Here is an 18,759-nt window from a genome sequence, read left to right as displayed (position 1 = left end):
CTACTGGGAAGACAATTAACTCTATCCCAGCTGAAACCAGGACAGTGTGCTTTTGCTTTTTTCTGTTTTTAACTAAGCTGCGGTTTGTAGTAGTTTATTTATGGTAAGACATAAAGGTCAGTGCTGAAAGCTCTAAGATCAGGTGTTCCTCTTGTGTGATGAAATCGTATTTGGAGCTAGATGAGTTACAAGATCCTTAACAGCATTATTTTCCTTGTGTCTCTTGGTGGAAAATGTTGGTGGTATAATAGAATAATGGAATGTGAATTTTTGTAGCCAGGCACAAATTTGTTTCTGCTGATATTACTGAGGCAGCTAGGGGAAGGGAAATTTACCTAGCTTCCTCTGAGCATCCCTTGACTCAGCATAGTCTCCTGTCCCTGCAGTTAGGCGGGCCATGTAGATGGGAGAGGGCATCCCTGAGAAAACCCATTGTGTTGCTCTGAGGCACACTCTGTTTTGAGTTTGGCACTGATTCAGCAGCTACTTTCCTTTTTTTGCTGGCTTAAAGGCTAGTTGTTGTAGATTATTTGACACTGAGGTGACAAGAGGCTAGCATTGCTTGAAGTTCATTCCCCCTTCTGGGGGAGGATGATGGAAGCTGTTGGTCTGTTTGAAATTTTCTTTAGTGTCTTGTGAACTGTTATCACTAAAGCCTAAGAGTGTCTTGTCACGTGTGTGTGTTTTGATCCCCCCTCATTACCTGATGAGGTACTTACTGTATGTTCTCCAGGATCTCCGCATATTTTTGTGTGTGGAGTAGAACAGGGAATAAGATTTAAATTTTGTTGATGAATGCTAAGCTTTCGGTTACTGTCTTTCTAGTTATTTAACCCTGGTTTCTTTAACAGGCTATATATGTGTTTTTATATGCATATATATTTGGGTTTTTTCCATTCTGAAATTGAATTTGGCTTAATGTGGTTTCTGACTAGTGTTGAACAAAGCACATGAATATGAAACATAATTTCTAGCTTTTGTTCATCATAATTGAAACTGTGAGTCATGGTCTGTCTTTTTTCAGTACGGAGCAGAGGATGCAGGAGGAGTAGGTCATGTCCCTCCTGGATGGAGTTTTTGGTATGCTTTGGTATGTGACCATTCTTTTTTTTGAATACTTAATTTCGGTTGCTTCATAGTCCAACTCGTGTTCTAACTTTGCTGGTCATGAAAGAGCAGGCAAAGAGCATCTAACAACTTAATGCAAATTTTCTTCCATTTTTTCCTCTATTACACATCAGACCCTTGGCTTTCACAAAGGCTACTCCTGGGGAAGACCCTGACTTGTAAAGCCAAAGCAGTGTGAGATAGCACTGAAATAAGTTTTGTTGTTTGAGAGCAGTTCTGAGAATTCTTGCAGTGTCCTTATGACAAATGCTTATAACCTATTTGGCAGATGCTTGTTGGCAGCTCGTTTTGATTATTTCAAGTAACCAATGTACATGTTGCTTTGTATAAATATGCACTTTTTCTTTTTCGCAGGAAAAAAATTCAAAGTACTACAACTATACTCTTTCAGTAAATGGCAAAGCACGAAGGCATGGTGAGAACTACAGTGTAGATTATCTGACAGATGTACTGGTAAGAAATTTTGCAACACCTGTGTTACAGAAGCTGCTTATGACCAGATAATGCCTCATGCTGGGGGCTTGGGGAAGGGTGGGGGTGATAATTTGTTCGGCTGTCTTAGTTCGTAAATACATGATTGTGCTGTCGTGATGGTGGGTGGGCATTAATCAGCAGAGCAAGATTCTGGGTATATTTAGAAATGAGAAGTTTGTGTGTATGAGCTGTGGAGAGGAAAGGGATTGCAACTGCCCGTTTGCTAGCCAGTAGCTCACTGAGAGGTTAATACTGGCTGCTACGGTGCATGAGGAACATAATGCAGGTAGGCAATAACTTAAATTACTTCACAGAAGGATGTGTTTCATTACAATACACAACTTCTGTAACAGATTAACTGGGCCAAGATTTCAGTGGGAAGTTAAATATAACTTTACACTGTGTTTTGTTTGTTAGATATTATGATGCATTAGTGTCTTGTAATCTCTAACTACATCAAACTGATAACTTGGAAATATCAAAGGCTAATCAGCCCTCCACATTGTGAGAGGGCAATATATGCACTGTGCAAAATGTGTAGCTGACCAGGGGAGTTTTTAGCCTCTTTGCCCTCTTAAGGTAAAGACAGGTAACAAAGATATCAAATACTTAAAGTTGGAAGAGTTACTTTAGCTCTCTTGAGGACCTGTTTAGCAAACAGTTTTAGCTTGGAGGTTTGGGGGGATGGGGAAGGGGAGTGTTCTCCCCACTCACCAAGCTGGAGTCTTACACTGTAACAGCATGTCAAGTTATGAGTTGGTAGCGCTGGGAGCTCACGTGTAGCACTCGGGAAAATTCTTCTCTGAGAAGTCTCCTCGTGCAGTCAGTCTGTACTCTGCCACTGAGACCCTAATGAGTTTCGTTCCAGTGGGTTCTTGAACATTGTCAGCTGCTTACTAGGAACAGATATGATTGATGTTTCTCAGGGTACTGAACAGCTGTCTGATTAAATTTAGATTTACACCATCTAAAGCTAGATTGGAATTGATAAGCCAGAAGTGAGACTATCCTATTACTGGCATTGTACCGGTCTTTGCTGATCCTTCAGTAGCTTGTAAGCACTTTGACCAACAGGTCACTGCTGCATAAACCTCTTATTTGCAGTGTGTTACCTATTGATACAGCAGTGTATTCTGATTTTCAGTGTGTTGCATTCTACCTTCTGCCTGTAGTTAACAAATATGTATTCAGCATTTCAGAGCTAGTGTTTGAGTTTCATTTGCTCGATGGGCAGTGCACAGGAGTAAATTGCTTATGCAGAGTTCCTGTGTTGCTTGATGTGATGCACAAACTTTCTTGTCCTGAGTAAGGACATCTGGGTACTTTTAAGTCTGGTATTAAGAATTGGAACACCTGGATCTGTCTGCTGCAGTCCTGACATGTTGCAGTTTAAGCTCCTAACAAAATCTAAGTTGACTAACTCTGTGAATTTGCCTACATCGTGCTGGTTTCTGAACCAGGTTTTTGAACTCCACACTGTTCTTATCCTCTCAACTCTGTTGTCATACAACTGAAGTCCAGCCCTACTTGCTTAAATGTATGAGTTAAGAGGAAGGAAGAGGAGGGAATTCCTGATGTATTCTTTCTTCTAGAGAAAGAAAAGGATATCCAAAATGGGGTATACTAATTGGGCAGGAAGGGAAAATATTGCGAGATTTGAATAGCGGAGCACTCATCTGTGAGTAATACCTTTGAAGCTTTAATTCAGAGGCTGACCAAGGGAAGGCCAAAATGGAACTCTCCATCTCCTCTACCTTGCTACTTGAAATTGTGTATAGGCTGAAATGAAAATGAAAGTGGAGTGAGTGAGTGAGTGGAGTTTGGCACTGTCCTTCACTAGAGCTTCTGGCTTTGCCAGCAGAAATGTGGCACCCCTTATAAACTAGGAGCTTGCTACAGAATGAGCATATGCTATAACCAGTGGGGCTGAAAAATATTTTCAGAGCTATTGCTATTTCTGAAGACAAGTGAGACTGCTAAATGACATCTGTCAGGCAGGAGAGATGGCATCTGACAGCCTCAGAAAGACTCAGACTGTGTTAAAGAAAGCTCCGATTTTACTTTATGAAAACTGAGTTTAGGTGGATTTTGTTGATATTTGGAATAGGCACAAACTTTTGGTGAGCTTACCAGGTCTAAACGCAAAGGTCTCAAGTAGATACCTGTTCAGAGATGTGGGACAAATGATTTGTTTAATGTGAATACTTGGGATTTTTTTTATCATGAGCTGCTGTTCTGGACACTTGTAGATGAACAAGCAATAGGTTTCTGAAATAGTTTAAATGTTCCCAGTACTACTGAGCTCTAAATAAGTTATGCATGTCTAGTTTGGATCTTTCAAATACTTGCTGTTTTCCTTTGGAGGTATGACTTTTCTTCTCCAATGAAACTGTTCACAGGCCAACATGTCATTGGACTTCTTGGAGTATAAATCTAATTTTGAACCTTTCTTTATGATGATCTCAACCCCAGCACCACACTCCCCTTGGACAGCTGCTCCACAGTATAAGAAGAGCTTTCAGAATGTCAGTGCACCAAGGAACAGCAATTTTAATATTCATGGAAAGGTAAGCTAACTAGCAAGAACTGACTAGCTTGTGAGAGCTGTAGGCAATGACCCCGACCTGCATGTTAAGTTTAAACAGTGAGAAGAATAGGCTAGTACCATGGCTAGTGGTTATTTAGTTATGTTAATCAGCCTTTCAGGGTAAAATATGTTTGTTGTGACTTTGAGATATTTGCATACCAATATCTTTTAAACAAAAAAATGTAGTGGCAAAAATGATAAGGCAGTACAATGGAATTATCATTGATAAATGGGAAAATGTTAATTCTGTGTCCAATTTCCAGACTGTTCTGAAGCTCTTAAAATGTTCTTTCCTTGCTCTCAGTATGTTCAGGAGAACACATAGGCAGTGTGTGACACAAAGGCTCGGGTGAAGAATGACGAGAGCCCTGTCTTCCTGAGCACATCTGCTCGTGTGGGTGGGTGGTCCATTCCTTAAGCTCATGGCCAAGCTGCCCCTAGGTGACGAGCATATCAGACTAACCAGAGGACTTTGTGGAATCATGAACCACAGGGCCCAGGGTCACTAAGGACTTTGAGAACTTGCCTTTCATTTGCTGAAATAACCTGTAACCAGAATTGCGGAGCCTAATGTTACAAACTCGCAGACATCCTTGTGACAGGGCGGTACCTTCCACTGCTGGTAAACTTGGCCAAATATGGTCTAGCTCAGGCTAATCTGCTGTGACTTACTTTGCCAATAAGTGAAAGTGAAAGTCACAAACAGTTAATCTGGTGAAATACTTGACTTAGAAAAGTCTTGTATTTTTGATTCAATTAGCTTAAAATACAGACCTCACTACTGTTCAGTGTTCAACTGATTCACTTCAAGATTTGCTCCTAATCTTAAGAGATAACGTCACCTAAATGCCTATCTGGAGCCCAGTGATACCGCTTCTAAGGTCACTGTGACTCATGTAGTACAGGGTGAAACTTGTCTTAGCTGAGGATTGTAGCTTGCAAAATGGCCATGTGCTTATCAGTGTGATATAAAAACATGAATGAAAGGGGAGGAAAGGGCTGCAGGCAGTAGCAAACGCTTTAGCCCAACCTGTTAAGTTTCAAATCAGGGAGTGGTAATCAAGCTGGGGCTTTTTTCCTCCATGAAAGGATCCCTAACTTCATCTCAGAGTCCATTACTGTAATAAATGAATGCTTTTAAAATAGTGAGCCAGAATAACTTGACCAGCAATGTCAGCAGCTAGCCAAAAAATACAGTGTGGGAGCTCCCTTATGTGGAGCAGAAGCAAAAGCTCTGCATGTGCCTATGTAACACGAAGCAAAATGACAGACTTACTTAATGTTTGGTAGTTAATATTTGTGGATATAGCAGTTTTGCTAGATTTCACAATAGGAACAGACTAGCATTACTCTTCTTTCCTAGACACAATAGCTACAATCATTAACAGTGTATGTTTCTTTAATTGGCAGTGTTGTAGTCTTGAAGCCTAACTCTTCTTTGAGCTTCACTTTTTTCTAGGGCAAGCACTGTTCCTGCAATAGCAATAAACGTGTACATAGGCTCAGACCCTCAAGTCATTGATGTTGTAATGCTTGCTAGACAGTCTTTCATTGTACAGTCTTGATTCCTAAATTAATGTTGCCTAGCTTCCTTATACAGTATGTGGGCAAGGGGTACTGGAAGGAGCCATCTAGGCAGAATCTCTGCATGAAAAGTAGGAGTTAAGCTGTTGTGAGACTCTGTCCAGTGATGCACGCTTCAACTTCTGCTTAGGATCCTCAGCTATGAGCTATATCAAATGATGGGTAGCTCTCTGGTTTCCCAAGCAGGACTATTGGTAGCCCAGATGAGTGGTTTATCTAACCTGTTCTGAGAGAGAAGCTGATACATGTTGGGTGTTTCTCTTGCATGCACTGTTTTTCCTTTAACCTGAGAGCACAGCTGGGTTCAGATTCTGCTGGCAAGACATGGTATGGTGTCTCAAGCTCTCCTAAAATTTCTTTGAGAATGGGACATAGGGAGGCAGCAGGATTGGTGGACAGCTTTATATGTAACCAGTGAAAGAGGCTTGACAGAGACTGACTGGGAAGCAGATTTGAGGACTCTGAGTCAGTGTGAAGTTTACTGAAATCCACAGAGGCATTTAGGTGCTGTGTGAAGTTTTTGAAACTTCAGAGAAAGGTAGGAAGAACAAAATCCTCCAGGAAGGAGGAGGATTCTGCTGCACGAGGTGACTTATCCACCTGAGTTAACCAGTGTGGTTGTGCCTTATGGAGGAGGGCCTCTCCTAAGCCCACCCCTTGTGAAAGGTGGCTGGTGCACAGGTGACGTTGCCAGCTCCTTTGTTCTCTGAAGAACTGCAGCTGAGCTGGGGATGGGGTTTGCGAAGTCTTTCCTTACTTTATCCTCTCTCAACCAACACACAAGTCCTAGATGTTTGGTCTTGATGATGCTGTGTTTTCTTGCTGAGATAGACTTAGTGTCTCTCCAGAGAATTGTTTTACAACTACTGTAGAAGAGAGATCTGAATACAACTGAATTAAAATAAACTGGACGTGGTATTCAGTCTCCATGCCCAAAATCTTCCCTTCAGTCGGCAAGAACAGAAAACAGGGGAACCGAATAATTGCAGGAGATACAAGTCACTTCACTATGAGTCCCTAAAGCCTGAGCCCATTCAAAGTCATTCGCTTGTGACAGGAGGCAACTTGCCTAATGAGAGGCTCTATGGAGAGGAGTGACCAAGTAAATACAGGCTCAAGCTCAGGGCAATGAGTGGGTCATCTCTGACGTACTAAATGAAAAAGTATAAAGCTGCACTGACGTGACTTTCTTCTCCCACTAATACTAAGCTTCAGGTTGCTCACAGCAGACCTTCCTATGTATTTGTACAGCAGCTGATCCACTTCAGGCTGGTGCTTCAGGATGTGGGAGTATCACTTTTTGCATGAGTTAGATCACCTCTGTTACTTCGGAAGGATGGCTGAAGGGAGAGAGGGAGGGGCTGTTTCTGAAAGTGGGGATGCGGCTAGAAGAATCAATAACACTTCAGCTAAAGAAACACTCTTGTTCTAGAGTCAAAAAATCCCAATAAAACAGTGATGTTTCTGCTCCCCTCAGTAGTCTCCAGCCCTGAGTTTGTTTATAGGCTACCAAGAACCTGGTAGTGGCACCATTACAGATCTTTGTCGTTACCTGTCCATAAATTAGGTTGTCCTAATTGCTTTTGATGCAGGAGTTTCTTTCCACCTCTCTGCCTGTGTTAGGATGCTCACCAGTCTTAGTCCCAAAAGAACCTCACTTTGACAACCAAGACCAATCTTACAATACTGCTCCATCCTTCAGATTTTTTTCATCAGACCTGTCTCATGCTATCAGACTTTTATCTCTGGGAGAGCCTTCCCTAGCTCCTTTCACAAATTTCTTCCCTGAACTGCTTTGAAAAGATCCACAGCTATTTTCTTCTTGCCAAGGGCTGAGCATAATGGAACTGTAATATATTCTGCTTTTGCAACTTAGATTTTACGTGAACCAAGAGGGAAAACTGGAGTCAGGTTAATTTGATAGCATTGCCTGGCTATTTCACAGGAATCATGTGGATGTTTTACCCTAAACAATGTTTCTGTTTTAATTGGTCTAAGAAAGTTTTAAAAGCTGGTACTTTTCTCCTATGCTAATCTTTTGTCTTTTTTTTTTCTTTAGAACAAGCACTGGTTAATTCGACAAGCAAAGACTCCAATGACTAACTCTTCAATACAGTTTCTTGATGACGCTTATAGAAAGCGGTAAGAATATTTTCATTGCTTAAGATTTCTACTCAGAACTTTTATTATTTTTTAAAAAAAGAAAAGGTATATTTTTTAAAAGGGTTGTAATAAGTCTGACAGTAGATGTCAAGCTACCTGTAGTAGTTCTCTGGCATCTGTCTCAGCAGACCTGACTTTCTGTTTACTTTCTGCAAAGAAACTTGTCATTGACTTCAGAAATATTTTGCTCCCAAATGCTGCCATCATTTGTCATAAAAAAGACCGACCACGCTTGGTGTCTCTACTGCTTCTCTTTCTGTGCACAACAGGTTTTCATAAAAAGTGGCCTTACCTTCTACTTCACTTGAATTCCAGATTCTTACATGATGTACATCAAATGCAATTGCTTTATCTGCCAGCTAATCTGATTTATTAACCTTGATGCTCAGTCTGTGGTCTTTTTACATGGGAATACCTGACTGGCCAAGGCGGGTGCTTGATTTGTTTTTGTAAAAGGGGATGTGGGGAATAATGTGAAAGTACAGCTTGTTCCCTCTTTTTAATAGAAAGGAAGAGTATTTGCTTACGCTGTAGGTGTATTTTCTTTAAAAGCTCTGAAAAAAACAGTAGCTTAACTTTTAACTGGTAAACCCTGTTTTGAGCGGTGATCAGGCATTAGCTTGTCACTTTGGAGATGGAAAACCAAGGTTTTTTCAGGCTTTGGCTTTATAAAACATGAAGGTAAATTATGCAACAAAATCTTTCATTTAAGCCTGGAGATGACAGGATCCAGGAATTGAATAACTGTAGTTAATTCAGCATAATACTAGTCTGTGGAGGCTTGTTACTGACTTATCAGAAGCAGTCACTTGTCTCAACGGCAAACGCTGTGACAAAGGAAAGAATAACTGTTCAAGGCTTTAGATACACTGGAATAATGGACCCTGGTATTACATGAGTAATACAAAATAGCTGATGTAGTTTTCAAGCAGAAAGGATCCCACATAGACAATTAAATTCATGGCAGTCTTGTATTTTAGTATTAAAAAGTACATATGAAGAAATAATAGCAAGTGACCTTGCAGGAGATAACTCTGACTCTTTCCCACTGCATTGCTTCAAAGTTGGTCTTGACTGTCTCCAGATAAGAAGTAATCAGCATTTTGACGTCTTTCTCAGACACTACAGAATAAAATCAACAAGAACTGAAGACAAACAGTCTACTTCTATCTTAAATTGCAGCCTCAAAAAGTACAGTGTAGTAATCTATGAAGTTTGTTTTCAGAATTTGCAAGCAAAATAATTCACTTACAGTGCATACACTGTTGACTTGAAGCGGAATATGAATACCCTACCTGCAGTCAGAATTATTCTTAATTTTTCATACTCTAATATGAATTACTTTGTTTCTGTGCAGGTGGCAAACTCTGCTGTCAGTAGATGATCTGATAGAGAAACTAGTGAAGAAACTGGAACTGAATGGAGAATTGGACAACACGTACATCTTTTACACATCAGACAATGGCTACCACACTGGTAAAATTTTCACTGCTTCCTGGATTTTCTACAAATGTTCAGTAATCGCATAACTTTTCACCCTCATGACTGCTCCAGAAAATGGGAACAGCAACTGTGGAAAACTGTAGACATAAGAAGTACTGATTTGAGTTGCAAAACAACCTGGAGTTGCAGAGTGGGGTGTTTGGGGATTTTATTGTTTGGTTGGGTTTTGTTTGGTTGTGGTTTTTAGCATTAATCTCTACCGCTGTATACTGATACACGTAAAATCAGGACAGAAATGGAGAACAGTCTCTGTGTTCTGTAGGAAGAGCTGCCATGAAAGAGTTAACTAGTAAAATTCTGTCGAAGACCTGTCTATCATATTGTACAACTGAAAATTCAGTATCTAAGCTGTTAAACTTTGTAAGGTATGGCTTATACTTTGAAGTTGTCTGTTCCTATCCTGCACTTTGTTAATGTAGTTCAGGTTAAGGAACCCTTCTGACTTCTTTAAAAATTGGCTGCTGGAAATTAGGTAACACAAGACTCTTTAAAATGTAAAAGAAGAAACCATTTAACTTTTTGCCTTTTCTATTGTATAGGCCAGTTTTCTTTGCCCATAGACAAACGGCAGCTGTATGAGTTTGATATCAAAGTTCCATTGCTAGTTCGAGGACCAGGGATAAAACCAAATCAGACAAACAAGGTAAGAAGGAAGTGAAATCAAAGTATGGATTTACTTTTAATGTTGTCTCACAGTTATCAACTTTAGGTAATAATTTATCCTCCTGCATATATATGTATCAATGAAATGAAATATATGGAGTGGTAGAAAGTGCAAAAACCTCATTCTAAAAAGCTGTGTGCTCTTGCTTGCTTGAATCAGTAAATTTAAGTAATGGCAGGCTATAAAAGTAAATAAAGTCTGAAGCTCACTTTCCAAAGACCCTACTGTTGCTTTTGAATGTTGCAGTGTCCATTAGCCTATAGAGATGAAATTAAGTAGTGTTTAGGTGTACCTAAAATTACAAGTACTTAAAATACAGAAGTCCCATTATTACATGTTAGGTTCTGGTCTTCTGAAGTAAGTTTTCCTCACCCTGCAGATGCTTGTTGCAAATATTGACTTGGGTCCCACTATTCTGGATATCGCAGGGTATGACTTGAACAAGACCCAGATGGATGGGATGTCACTGTTGCCGCTGTTGGTAAGTAGACACACAGGGATAGTAACTGGTAGTTCTTGTAGGAGTTATGCTTCAAAGTGAATACTACTTCCTTCCATAGAGTAGGTCGACTCATAACCCAGATTTGTCCCTTGATGTCATTTTCACATGAGATGTTCATAGCTTAGTGAAAAAAGTAGGCATCTTGTTTAAATGCAGGTGTATTTTCATAAGCCCTACAACTTTGTGGTCGTTTTATAATGGAAAGTTATGTCATCCTTTGGCTAATCCTGCCATTTGTAATAATTCCTGTTTTGAAGGCTGTATGTTGTTTCCACCTTGTATCCTCCCTTCTCTTTTCCTTAGGATTTCTCAGCATAGACATAGGAGGAGAGCAGACTGTTCTTACTTAAATCTTTGGCTTGCCTCAATGTTCAGTAGAACTAGCATTTCCTTCTAAACTCTGGAAAAATACCTGTGGTTTTATAGAGTGAACCTGACCTTTCCAAAAAGTGAGCAGAAGCCTATTTAAATAAAGCTGCTTGCAGTTGATCCTTTTAGTTTTAATTAAATTCAGTCTATAAATTGAAGGCAGCTTACTTGGACGTAGGAGATCATCCAGATTTAAAACAGTACTTTGCTTTTAAAACCTTGTATCCAAACCTTAAGCTGTTCTTCAGACAGAAGGTAAAAGGCATCTAGTTTAAACTCTGGAATCAAAACTGTGAAACTCATTGTTTTGCTGTATATGCCTGTGATGGTGCTGTATATTAACTTTAAACTTGCCTCTCCCTCTGTCTTTTAAAATGCAGCTACAAATAGAGCAGCTTAAAACTTTGTTGCTTTTTAAAGCTGTTTATCTTTTCTTACACCAAGGGTATCTTTTTCCATCTGTTGCAGTAGTTTGATATAAACCAAAGAGAAACAGCCTTGTTACAGGGATCTTGTCTGTAATATGGTAGTATCTGGCCACGGGGCTCCTATTTGGTAGTATTGCATGATTCTTTACAAATTGAAGATAGTACTTTAAACCCTCACAAGAAGGTGTACTAATATTTTTGGAGTCGGATCCTTGTCTTCCAGTTACACAAGACATTCTAACCTAAGGCTAAATACTATTTTAAGACTGACTCAGACTAGGGACCACAACTCAAACGGCCTTGTAAGCAGTGGGCAGCGTTAGTGTTACACCAGGCATAGAGAGTTCCTTCTGTTTTGCAGTGCAGTGGATACTCAGTCATGTTAACCTCTTGTCCTAGACAGGAGACAAAAATGTGACATGGAGATCGGACTTCTTGGTGGAGTACCAAGGAGAAGGATACAATGGCAGTGATCCTACCTGTCCTGGCCTAGGACCTGGAGTCACAGTAAGCAAGACCAAGATCTGTTAATATTAGAAAACAGCTGCTGAATTAAACCTGTTTGCTGTATGGACTAGCCTGGTTCTGTAAGTAAGCTCCCAGTGTCTTGGTAAGCAGGAGCTAGCTCTTTATGTCTGTACAGCATTTAAGAATCAGAGAGAGACATCCAGCCACGCAGAACTGATGTGTCCATATGATTGTACAGAACACAGTCACCCTTTCAGCAGGAATCTGTAGGGCCTCAGGGCTGGAGAAATACACAGGAAGGTGTGGGCTTGTCAAAGCGGGTGGCAGAGACATCACGTTCTTTCTAAACTTCTAATGAACTCGTTGCACAATTCTTACCTGTGACTTATTTAAATCACTAGCTACTTCCTGAATCAAAGAAGGTTTGCTTTAAGTAAAGCATCCCATTGGTGGTGTCTTTAGTAGAGTGTGTTGTGCTGTTTTCTTCAGTGTATGTACACTAGCTTCCCAAAGTGCACTTAATCGTGGTGAGTTGCATAACACTTTCTCAAATTCAGACGAGCCAAGTTTTTGCTTAAAATCCCCAGTGGAGACTTGCGTGTGTTAGACCAAGATCCTGGTGTTCATCAGTTAACTGCAGTTGGCTTGAGGTGGTACAGTCTCTCTAGAAGAAGGATAGCTAGTTCATCCTTTTTTTCCTGCTCTGAGTTTTTGTTCACTGCTCACTTCACAGCACTGCTTCCCAGACTGTGTCTGTGAAGATTCCTATAACAACACATATGCTTGTGTAAGGACACTGTCAACTTCCTGGGATCTGCAGTACTGTGAATTTGATGACCGGGAGGTAAGTCTCTGTCTGACTAGCAGATGTCACAACCGTGTGAGTGACTGTCTGCACTCTTATCTGCTTTCAAGGTTTCCATAAAGTACTCTGAAAAGCAGACTAGCATTGCTCGCAGGATAAACAGTGAAGTATTTATCTGCTGGTGAGAATGTTTGACCAAAACTCTGGTGGTGTTCTGGGAAGAAAAAAAAACAAAAGGGGTGGGTGAGGAGTGAGGAAGGGACAATAGCGTGAACTATGATTATCACCTTCATTATTGCCCAACAGCCTCATGGGGAGCTGTGCTGGGGCTGGGCTCAGTTCTCTGTCCTACCCTAATTCCATGTGGCAGAGTCCTTCTGTATGACAAATGTTTTCTGTTATGCTGTACCTCTGCTGTTCTTATGTTCAGCTGCAAGTCTTTTCCTTGGGAAGAAGTGGAATCCCAGGCTAATTATTTCTCTTCTATGGCTCAATTGTTTGCCTGGCAAAAGAAGTATTTAAGTTATGATAAGGTTGAGACCTTTTTCACAGTTGTAAGTTGTTTGGGTATAAGGGACATAAAGTCCCCCCTTCAGAAACTGTTCAAATCTCATTAGCGGAGCACCTGCTGTATGCACAAAAAACCTGGTGTGTTACAGGGCTGATCTTCACTTGTGCCCCTTTGCACGCAGTTGCTCCAGACAGTGTGTTGGATTTGAGGCAACTGGGTCACAAATATAATAAACTGTTTTGTCAGCAGATGGGCAATAAATGCATAAACAGCAGGTATCCCCAGTTATCGTGCCACCACACAAAACATTTCCTGACACTCTACAGTGAACCAGTTAAACCAGGGGAGTAAATCCCTCAAGATGTTTTTTTTTGCAGTAAGATGGAAAGAAAGACTGTATAGGAGACCAAGATGCTGATTAGCAGACTCTGCCCTCCATTTTTTACTTTCTGACAATTTATGATGAAGTGAAATGAGTGTTGTAGCTTTCTTTGTGAAAGTAGACTCCGAAGTTGATCTGATAATATGCTTCATGTCACTCCCCCACCCCCCCCAGTAAGAAGGTATGGCTGTGGCATTTTTGGGTCACTCAGCTTACCTGGGTCAGCTAAATTAAGGCTAACAGTATTGGGAAGATGAAGCAATGTGGCTTTTAAGACCTTGCAGTGAATCTTACAAGAAAGCTTGCAACCAAAGTCTGTCTGGATACATCTTTATCTATGTTAGACACAACCCAGCCAGTTTCAATCAACATCATCTGCAATCAGGCCTCCTACTCTAGCACAGACAAAACCTCAGCTGAATTCTTGAGATATGTTTGACTCCTATTTGTCCCATGGAATGGTTTAGAGATTTAATGTACCAGAAAACAAATCTGCCCTAAAATCCTCCAGACTAACTTTCTCAAAGCATGCACGCACAGAAAAAGCTTTCTTGTATTGGGGTTATAGCATACTTGTATTCAGCAGATTTTGTACATGTAGTCAAGACACCTGTCTGAGATTGACAGCTGGAGGTACCTGATGAACATATAATGGTGCTATGATGCTCATGAAATTGTGTATTTTGAGATGCATTAATAAAAAGACAGCCAGCTTAACCGTGGCCTCTTGCTGTGGTCTTACAGTCCTAAGATGGGCTCTGTTTATCTGTTAGAAAAAAACCTGCTTGTAGCAGGTCTGCACTTTAGGTGGAAGTAAAAACTTTTCCAATAATACTGTACTATCACAAAACTTTAGCTTTACCTACATGCTGTCCTGTCTTTGACCACTTAGCCACGTGGCTAAATGTAGTGTCTGTGTGGGGATGCTGCAGTGTAGTTGAAAGTAACATTTGAGACTATATGCTGCCATAAAGTGTTCTTCACAAATAATCCCAGTAAATGTTAATCAGCATTTAGGACTTAATACAGTGCAGGAACTTTCTTCTACAGGTGTTTGTGGAAGTGTATAACTTGACTGCAGATCCACACCAGATCAATAACATTGCTAAAACAATTGATCAAGAAATTCTAGAAAAGATGAACTATCGATTAATGATGCTGCAGTCCTGTTCAGGAGCAACTTGCCGTACACCAGGTGTCTTCGATCCTGGGTAAACACTGAATCAATTAATTATTATAATACTTTTAAATGTTATTATGTATTTTTAAAATTAAGCTTTTATAGAGGGTATTTATGATGGAATGTGATATTACTGCCATACATACTGTTGTTTAATAGAGATGCTTTCTTGATGCTTCCATTTTTTCATGTTTAATCTCTATTTTAATTTAACCTACCAAATATAACTTGATGGTATTAATACTACTACTACAATCTTGTCAGTCACTGTTGACTTAGAATAGCTGAAGCTTACAGCTGTGCTGAGTAGTCGGAGACAAGGGACCTCAGCTTTGCCTGCAAATAAGGAAAAGCACTGCATGTTTCTGTAGGCGAGCATTTTCCAAAGACTTGCTCTGATTGTTCCTGGAGATGCTGTTAGCAAAGAACACTTCCTGCGGGACCTAAGCTGTACGGGTTAGTCAGCTGTTGTAAGCAAATAGGACTTCTTACCTCAAAATTCAGTTGGTAATCATTTGGACCGAAGCTTTTTTAACAGCTATTTAAAATGTCTTTACAGTTGTGCTACATAAGTTTGTAATTTGAGGCAGCAAAGCTTTCTGTTAGAATGCATCTCCTGAATGCTTAATGTTATACATGCCAGTATGCTGTTGGTATGTCATGGCTAGTATTTCTTTCTTTGTAGACTACCAACTCCTTAGTTGCATGTCGTTGTAATTAATCTGTTGCAATATGTTGAGATATTGTCCCTACTGCATCCTGTTAAGAAAGCAGCTATTCATGTAGCCTTGTACCAGAGCTGCTCTAGAAATAAGTTATTTCTAGAAGCGTTGGTCACTGTGGATTAATGGTAGCTCACACAGACTCTGTTGCTTTCTATAGGTACAGGTTTGACCCGAGGCTCATGTTCAGCAATCACGGTGTCCGGGCTCGGAGGTTTTCTGCACAGTCCTTGAAAGGCACTTAAGAGCCTCTTGCAGTATCTCCTTCTGACCAGTTTCTCCAGTGACTGCAGCAGGTCTGTCTCTAACTCTTGTGGATCACAGCTGGAAGACTTTTAATGGGCTATTCCAACCCTGTTTGGAAGAAAAACCCTTGTCTTTAGCTGGTTGCCTTGTGCAATATGTATATTTTTACAGCTGAACTGTAACTCTAAATCGTTAGACACAGCTAATCTGTCTTGCTCAGAGAGTTGATTACCACCTTTGTCTTTCAAGTACCTTTTCCTATCACAGGCACAGAGGTGAATCTATGCCTATGAATCTGAACAGTTTATTTTGTTCTAAAAATCAATAAATGCATATTTGAGTCAGGTTAGATAGGCAGGTGCTATTGCACAGTAATGCTCACCCATATTCAGTGTCACAGACTTTCTTAAAAGCTACAGTTAATTATAGGTTTCCTGTATCAAGCTCAAAGCTGTTAATGGCAATAGCAAACCAGCCCAAAACAGTGTAGGAAGGCATTAGTCAAAACTGTAGGATCTGACTAGCAAGTGTCTTATGCAGAATTAAAATCCATACGCTAAATACTCTCTTTCAATGAGACCACTTCAGATGAAACCAATGAATTTTGTAGGACAGCTTTGGTAGCTTGCAGACAAGAATGTAATTTCAACCTCCTTCTAGTTTGAAATGCTAGAATGGGTTACTATGTACTACTGAAAAAATTCTTAGGGCTTAATATAGGCTTCCTAGTGAGTTAAACGAAAGAGTGTTGAGACTAACAAGTATTCAAATAAGCGTGCCTGTGTTTTCAGCTAACTATTAAGACTGTTTTAACATGTGAACAGAAGTAATACTAAGGAAAAAAAATCCACAAAAAAACCAAACCAGGGCACCATGGTAGAGTTGATCTGTCTCTAACCTCCAAATGTCTTGAATTATCTAACATGTTGATTAGATTCTTGAAGGTAAATTATTTTGAAAGCAAACTAGCTAAAAATAAATAAATCATTGCTTGCTAAAGTTAGGCTAAGAGGGCTATTTTAGGCAGTTTAAGTGCTTCATAGTGTTGCTTTTTGACTGAGACATAATTATTCAGAACCTGCAGTAAGTGGCCTTCGCACCAAAGGACTGCATGTCAGAGGCCTGACTGCAGATGTTACCACTTGGTTCCCCTTTGGAAGGGTGATGTTGTCTTTTTAACCTGGTCTGAAATGCAGCTGTCACTTGCACCCAAACTTGAGTATCTTTCTAAATCTTGAAGAACACCCAAACTTGCATGAGCATGTAACTTCTACATATTCATTGGCAAAACACCTTCTAGAAGCACTGAATTGTGTCTCTTGCAAGACAAGTTCATGTTGCTTGTGTGCAAATCAGCTGTGTTATCCAGGTGAGATAATCGTTCCCTTGTCAAACAAACTGTGGCACAACTGTTTAGTTTTCAGTTAGTTACTTCAGATCTTTTACCCAAATAGAGAGCATGATGATTTCAACTTCTGTCATGTAAAACCTTCTACTAAGTAATCATTGAGTAGGCGACAAAGTATGACCCTTTCAAAACTGTGAAGGTACATGCCCCAGGGCACAGATCCACAAACTGGATGCAGGCAATGCTACAGAAAGATAAGTTGAACTTCCTTGGCTTTTAATTCTGAAGCACAGAAGTTGTCCTTCATGTAGCTTAGAGTTGCAAACTTCTGTGGTGGTCTACAGGTTAGATTTTACAGAGCTTTTGTCTCAAATCTAACTCATTGTTTCAAATCTCTAGAGCGACCAAATATTTGGAGAAGAAAAATTGCTTGAAAGGTAACTAACTTCCACTGAAGCATCTGTATAAATGCAGAGGTTTTGGGATATTCAAACTACTTACTTTCAAATACTCAGGACTGTTTGGGGTTTTTTTTTCCGCTACAACTGTAGCTTTATCCTGGTTTTTGTTTCTCAAGCCTTAGTATTGCCCATCAATATCCTTCAGATTCTGTTTTGTCTTTAAAAACAAAACCAAAGTTGTTTTCATGCTCTCAAGCATTTTCTTGCACACTGAGCTAAACCTAGAGTTCATTTATCTAGTGTTTTGCTCAGATAATTCTAGCAACTTAGACTTGTTCTTTGTTTAAACTTCTTCTTGGTAGCTGTGTGGAGGCTAGAGTGAAATACATGGATTGCTGCACATCAAACCCTCAACAGTTCTATCAAATCTACATCATATGTCAAGTTTCTATTTAAGTTTCAGTGCAAGTAATGTGTGTTACATTGCTGCTTAATACAAAAAACTTTGTTATGGTACAGATGTCTAACACTATCTTTTTTTAAAGTGATCTTAAGCCATAAAAAGGAAACTTTCTTTGAATGATTTACTTTTTGCCTAATAACTAACATGAAAGATGAGTGAATTGATACAGATTGTTCAGTCAGTGTGACCAGATGTTTTACACAAATTAACACTTGCTATCTGCATGCACCTGTAAAGCATTTTGTAAGGAGGCTCAGTAACTTACACCCTCTTGGTCAGAGAACCACACCATACCTGACATCTGTCATGGGTAGTAAATGGTGTATTAAAGTGAAATTCAGAATTAAATTAGTCCTTACTTAACCAGAACAGTGCTTCAGGAAGATACCTGCTTCACTCCCACTTTTGATGAAGTTGTAAGAACTGTTCAGCAAAAGCATGTAGCTGAAGGGAGAACAGGACCCAAGAGCTGCCTGCCTTCCATGGCTTTTAGAGGAGTTTGTTACTTGTCTGGTGTCTATTTCCACAAAGCAGTTAATTCTGAGTATTTTTACAACCTTGAATGAATAGTGTTAATTATCCTTGATGATTAAAAAACCACTATGAAGGAATTTTGACTCTTCTCCAGACCTAATTCCCAACCAAGTGATTTTAAAACTAAATGGTCTTCCTGGATATTTCATTTCATATGCTATTTGACCATGGCTGTATCTGTACCTTGATACTGAAGGCATTCATGTTAAGTGAAAGGGCCTTGCCAGTACACAGTTCTAAACGAAAGGGCCTGACCAGTACAGACTTGGGTTTAGGTAAAATGTGATTTTTTTTTTT

At 39.9% G+C, this 18,759-nt stretch overlaps 1 protein-coding gene across 1 annotated transcript in view; it reads left to right on the top strand.

Moving 5' to 3' along the window:
* The window catches only part of GNS (glucosamine (N-acetyl)-6-sulfatase), a 20,990-nt gene extending 2,238 nt beyond the window's left edge, over positions 1-18,752 (top strand). The window contains exons 3-13 of the mRNA XM_010561721.1: positions 1,025-1,090; positions 1,483-1,581; positions 4,002-4,169; positions 7,833-7,915; positions 9,294-9,412; positions 9,979-10,082; positions 10,483-10,584; positions 11,802-11,909; positions 12,604-12,714; positions 14,619-14,779; positions 15,631-18,752. Coding sequence (XP_010560023.1) covers positions 1,025-1,090; positions 1,483-1,581; positions 4,002-4,169; positions 7,833-7,915; positions 9,294-9,412; positions 9,979-10,082; positions 10,483-10,584; positions 11,802-11,909; positions 12,604-12,714; positions 14,619-14,779; positions 15,631-15,715 — 1,206 coding nt within the window. The 3' untranslated portion in view covers positions 15,716-18,752. The remainder of the gene's footprint in view (positions 1-1,024; positions 1,091-1,482; positions 1,582-4,001; positions 4,170-7,832; positions 7,916-9,293; positions 9,413-9,978; positions 10,083-10,482; positions 10,585-11,801; positions 11,910-12,603; positions 12,715-14,618; positions 14,780-15,630) is intronic.
* Positions 18,753-18,759: the final 7 nt, after the last annotated feature.

Source organism: Haliaeetus leucocephalus, unplaced genomic scaffold, assembly GCF_000737465.1.
Source record: "Haliaeetus leucocephalus isolate CR32 unplaced genomic scaffold, Haliaeetus_leucocephalus-4.0 Scaffold151, whole genome shotgun sequence".
In the NCBI taxonomy this organism is placed as follows: Eukaryota; Metazoa; Chordata; class Aves; order Accipitriformes; family Accipitridae; genus Haliaeetus; species Haliaeetus leucocephalus.
This window is presented reverse-complemented; position numbering and strand designations above follow the sequence as displayed.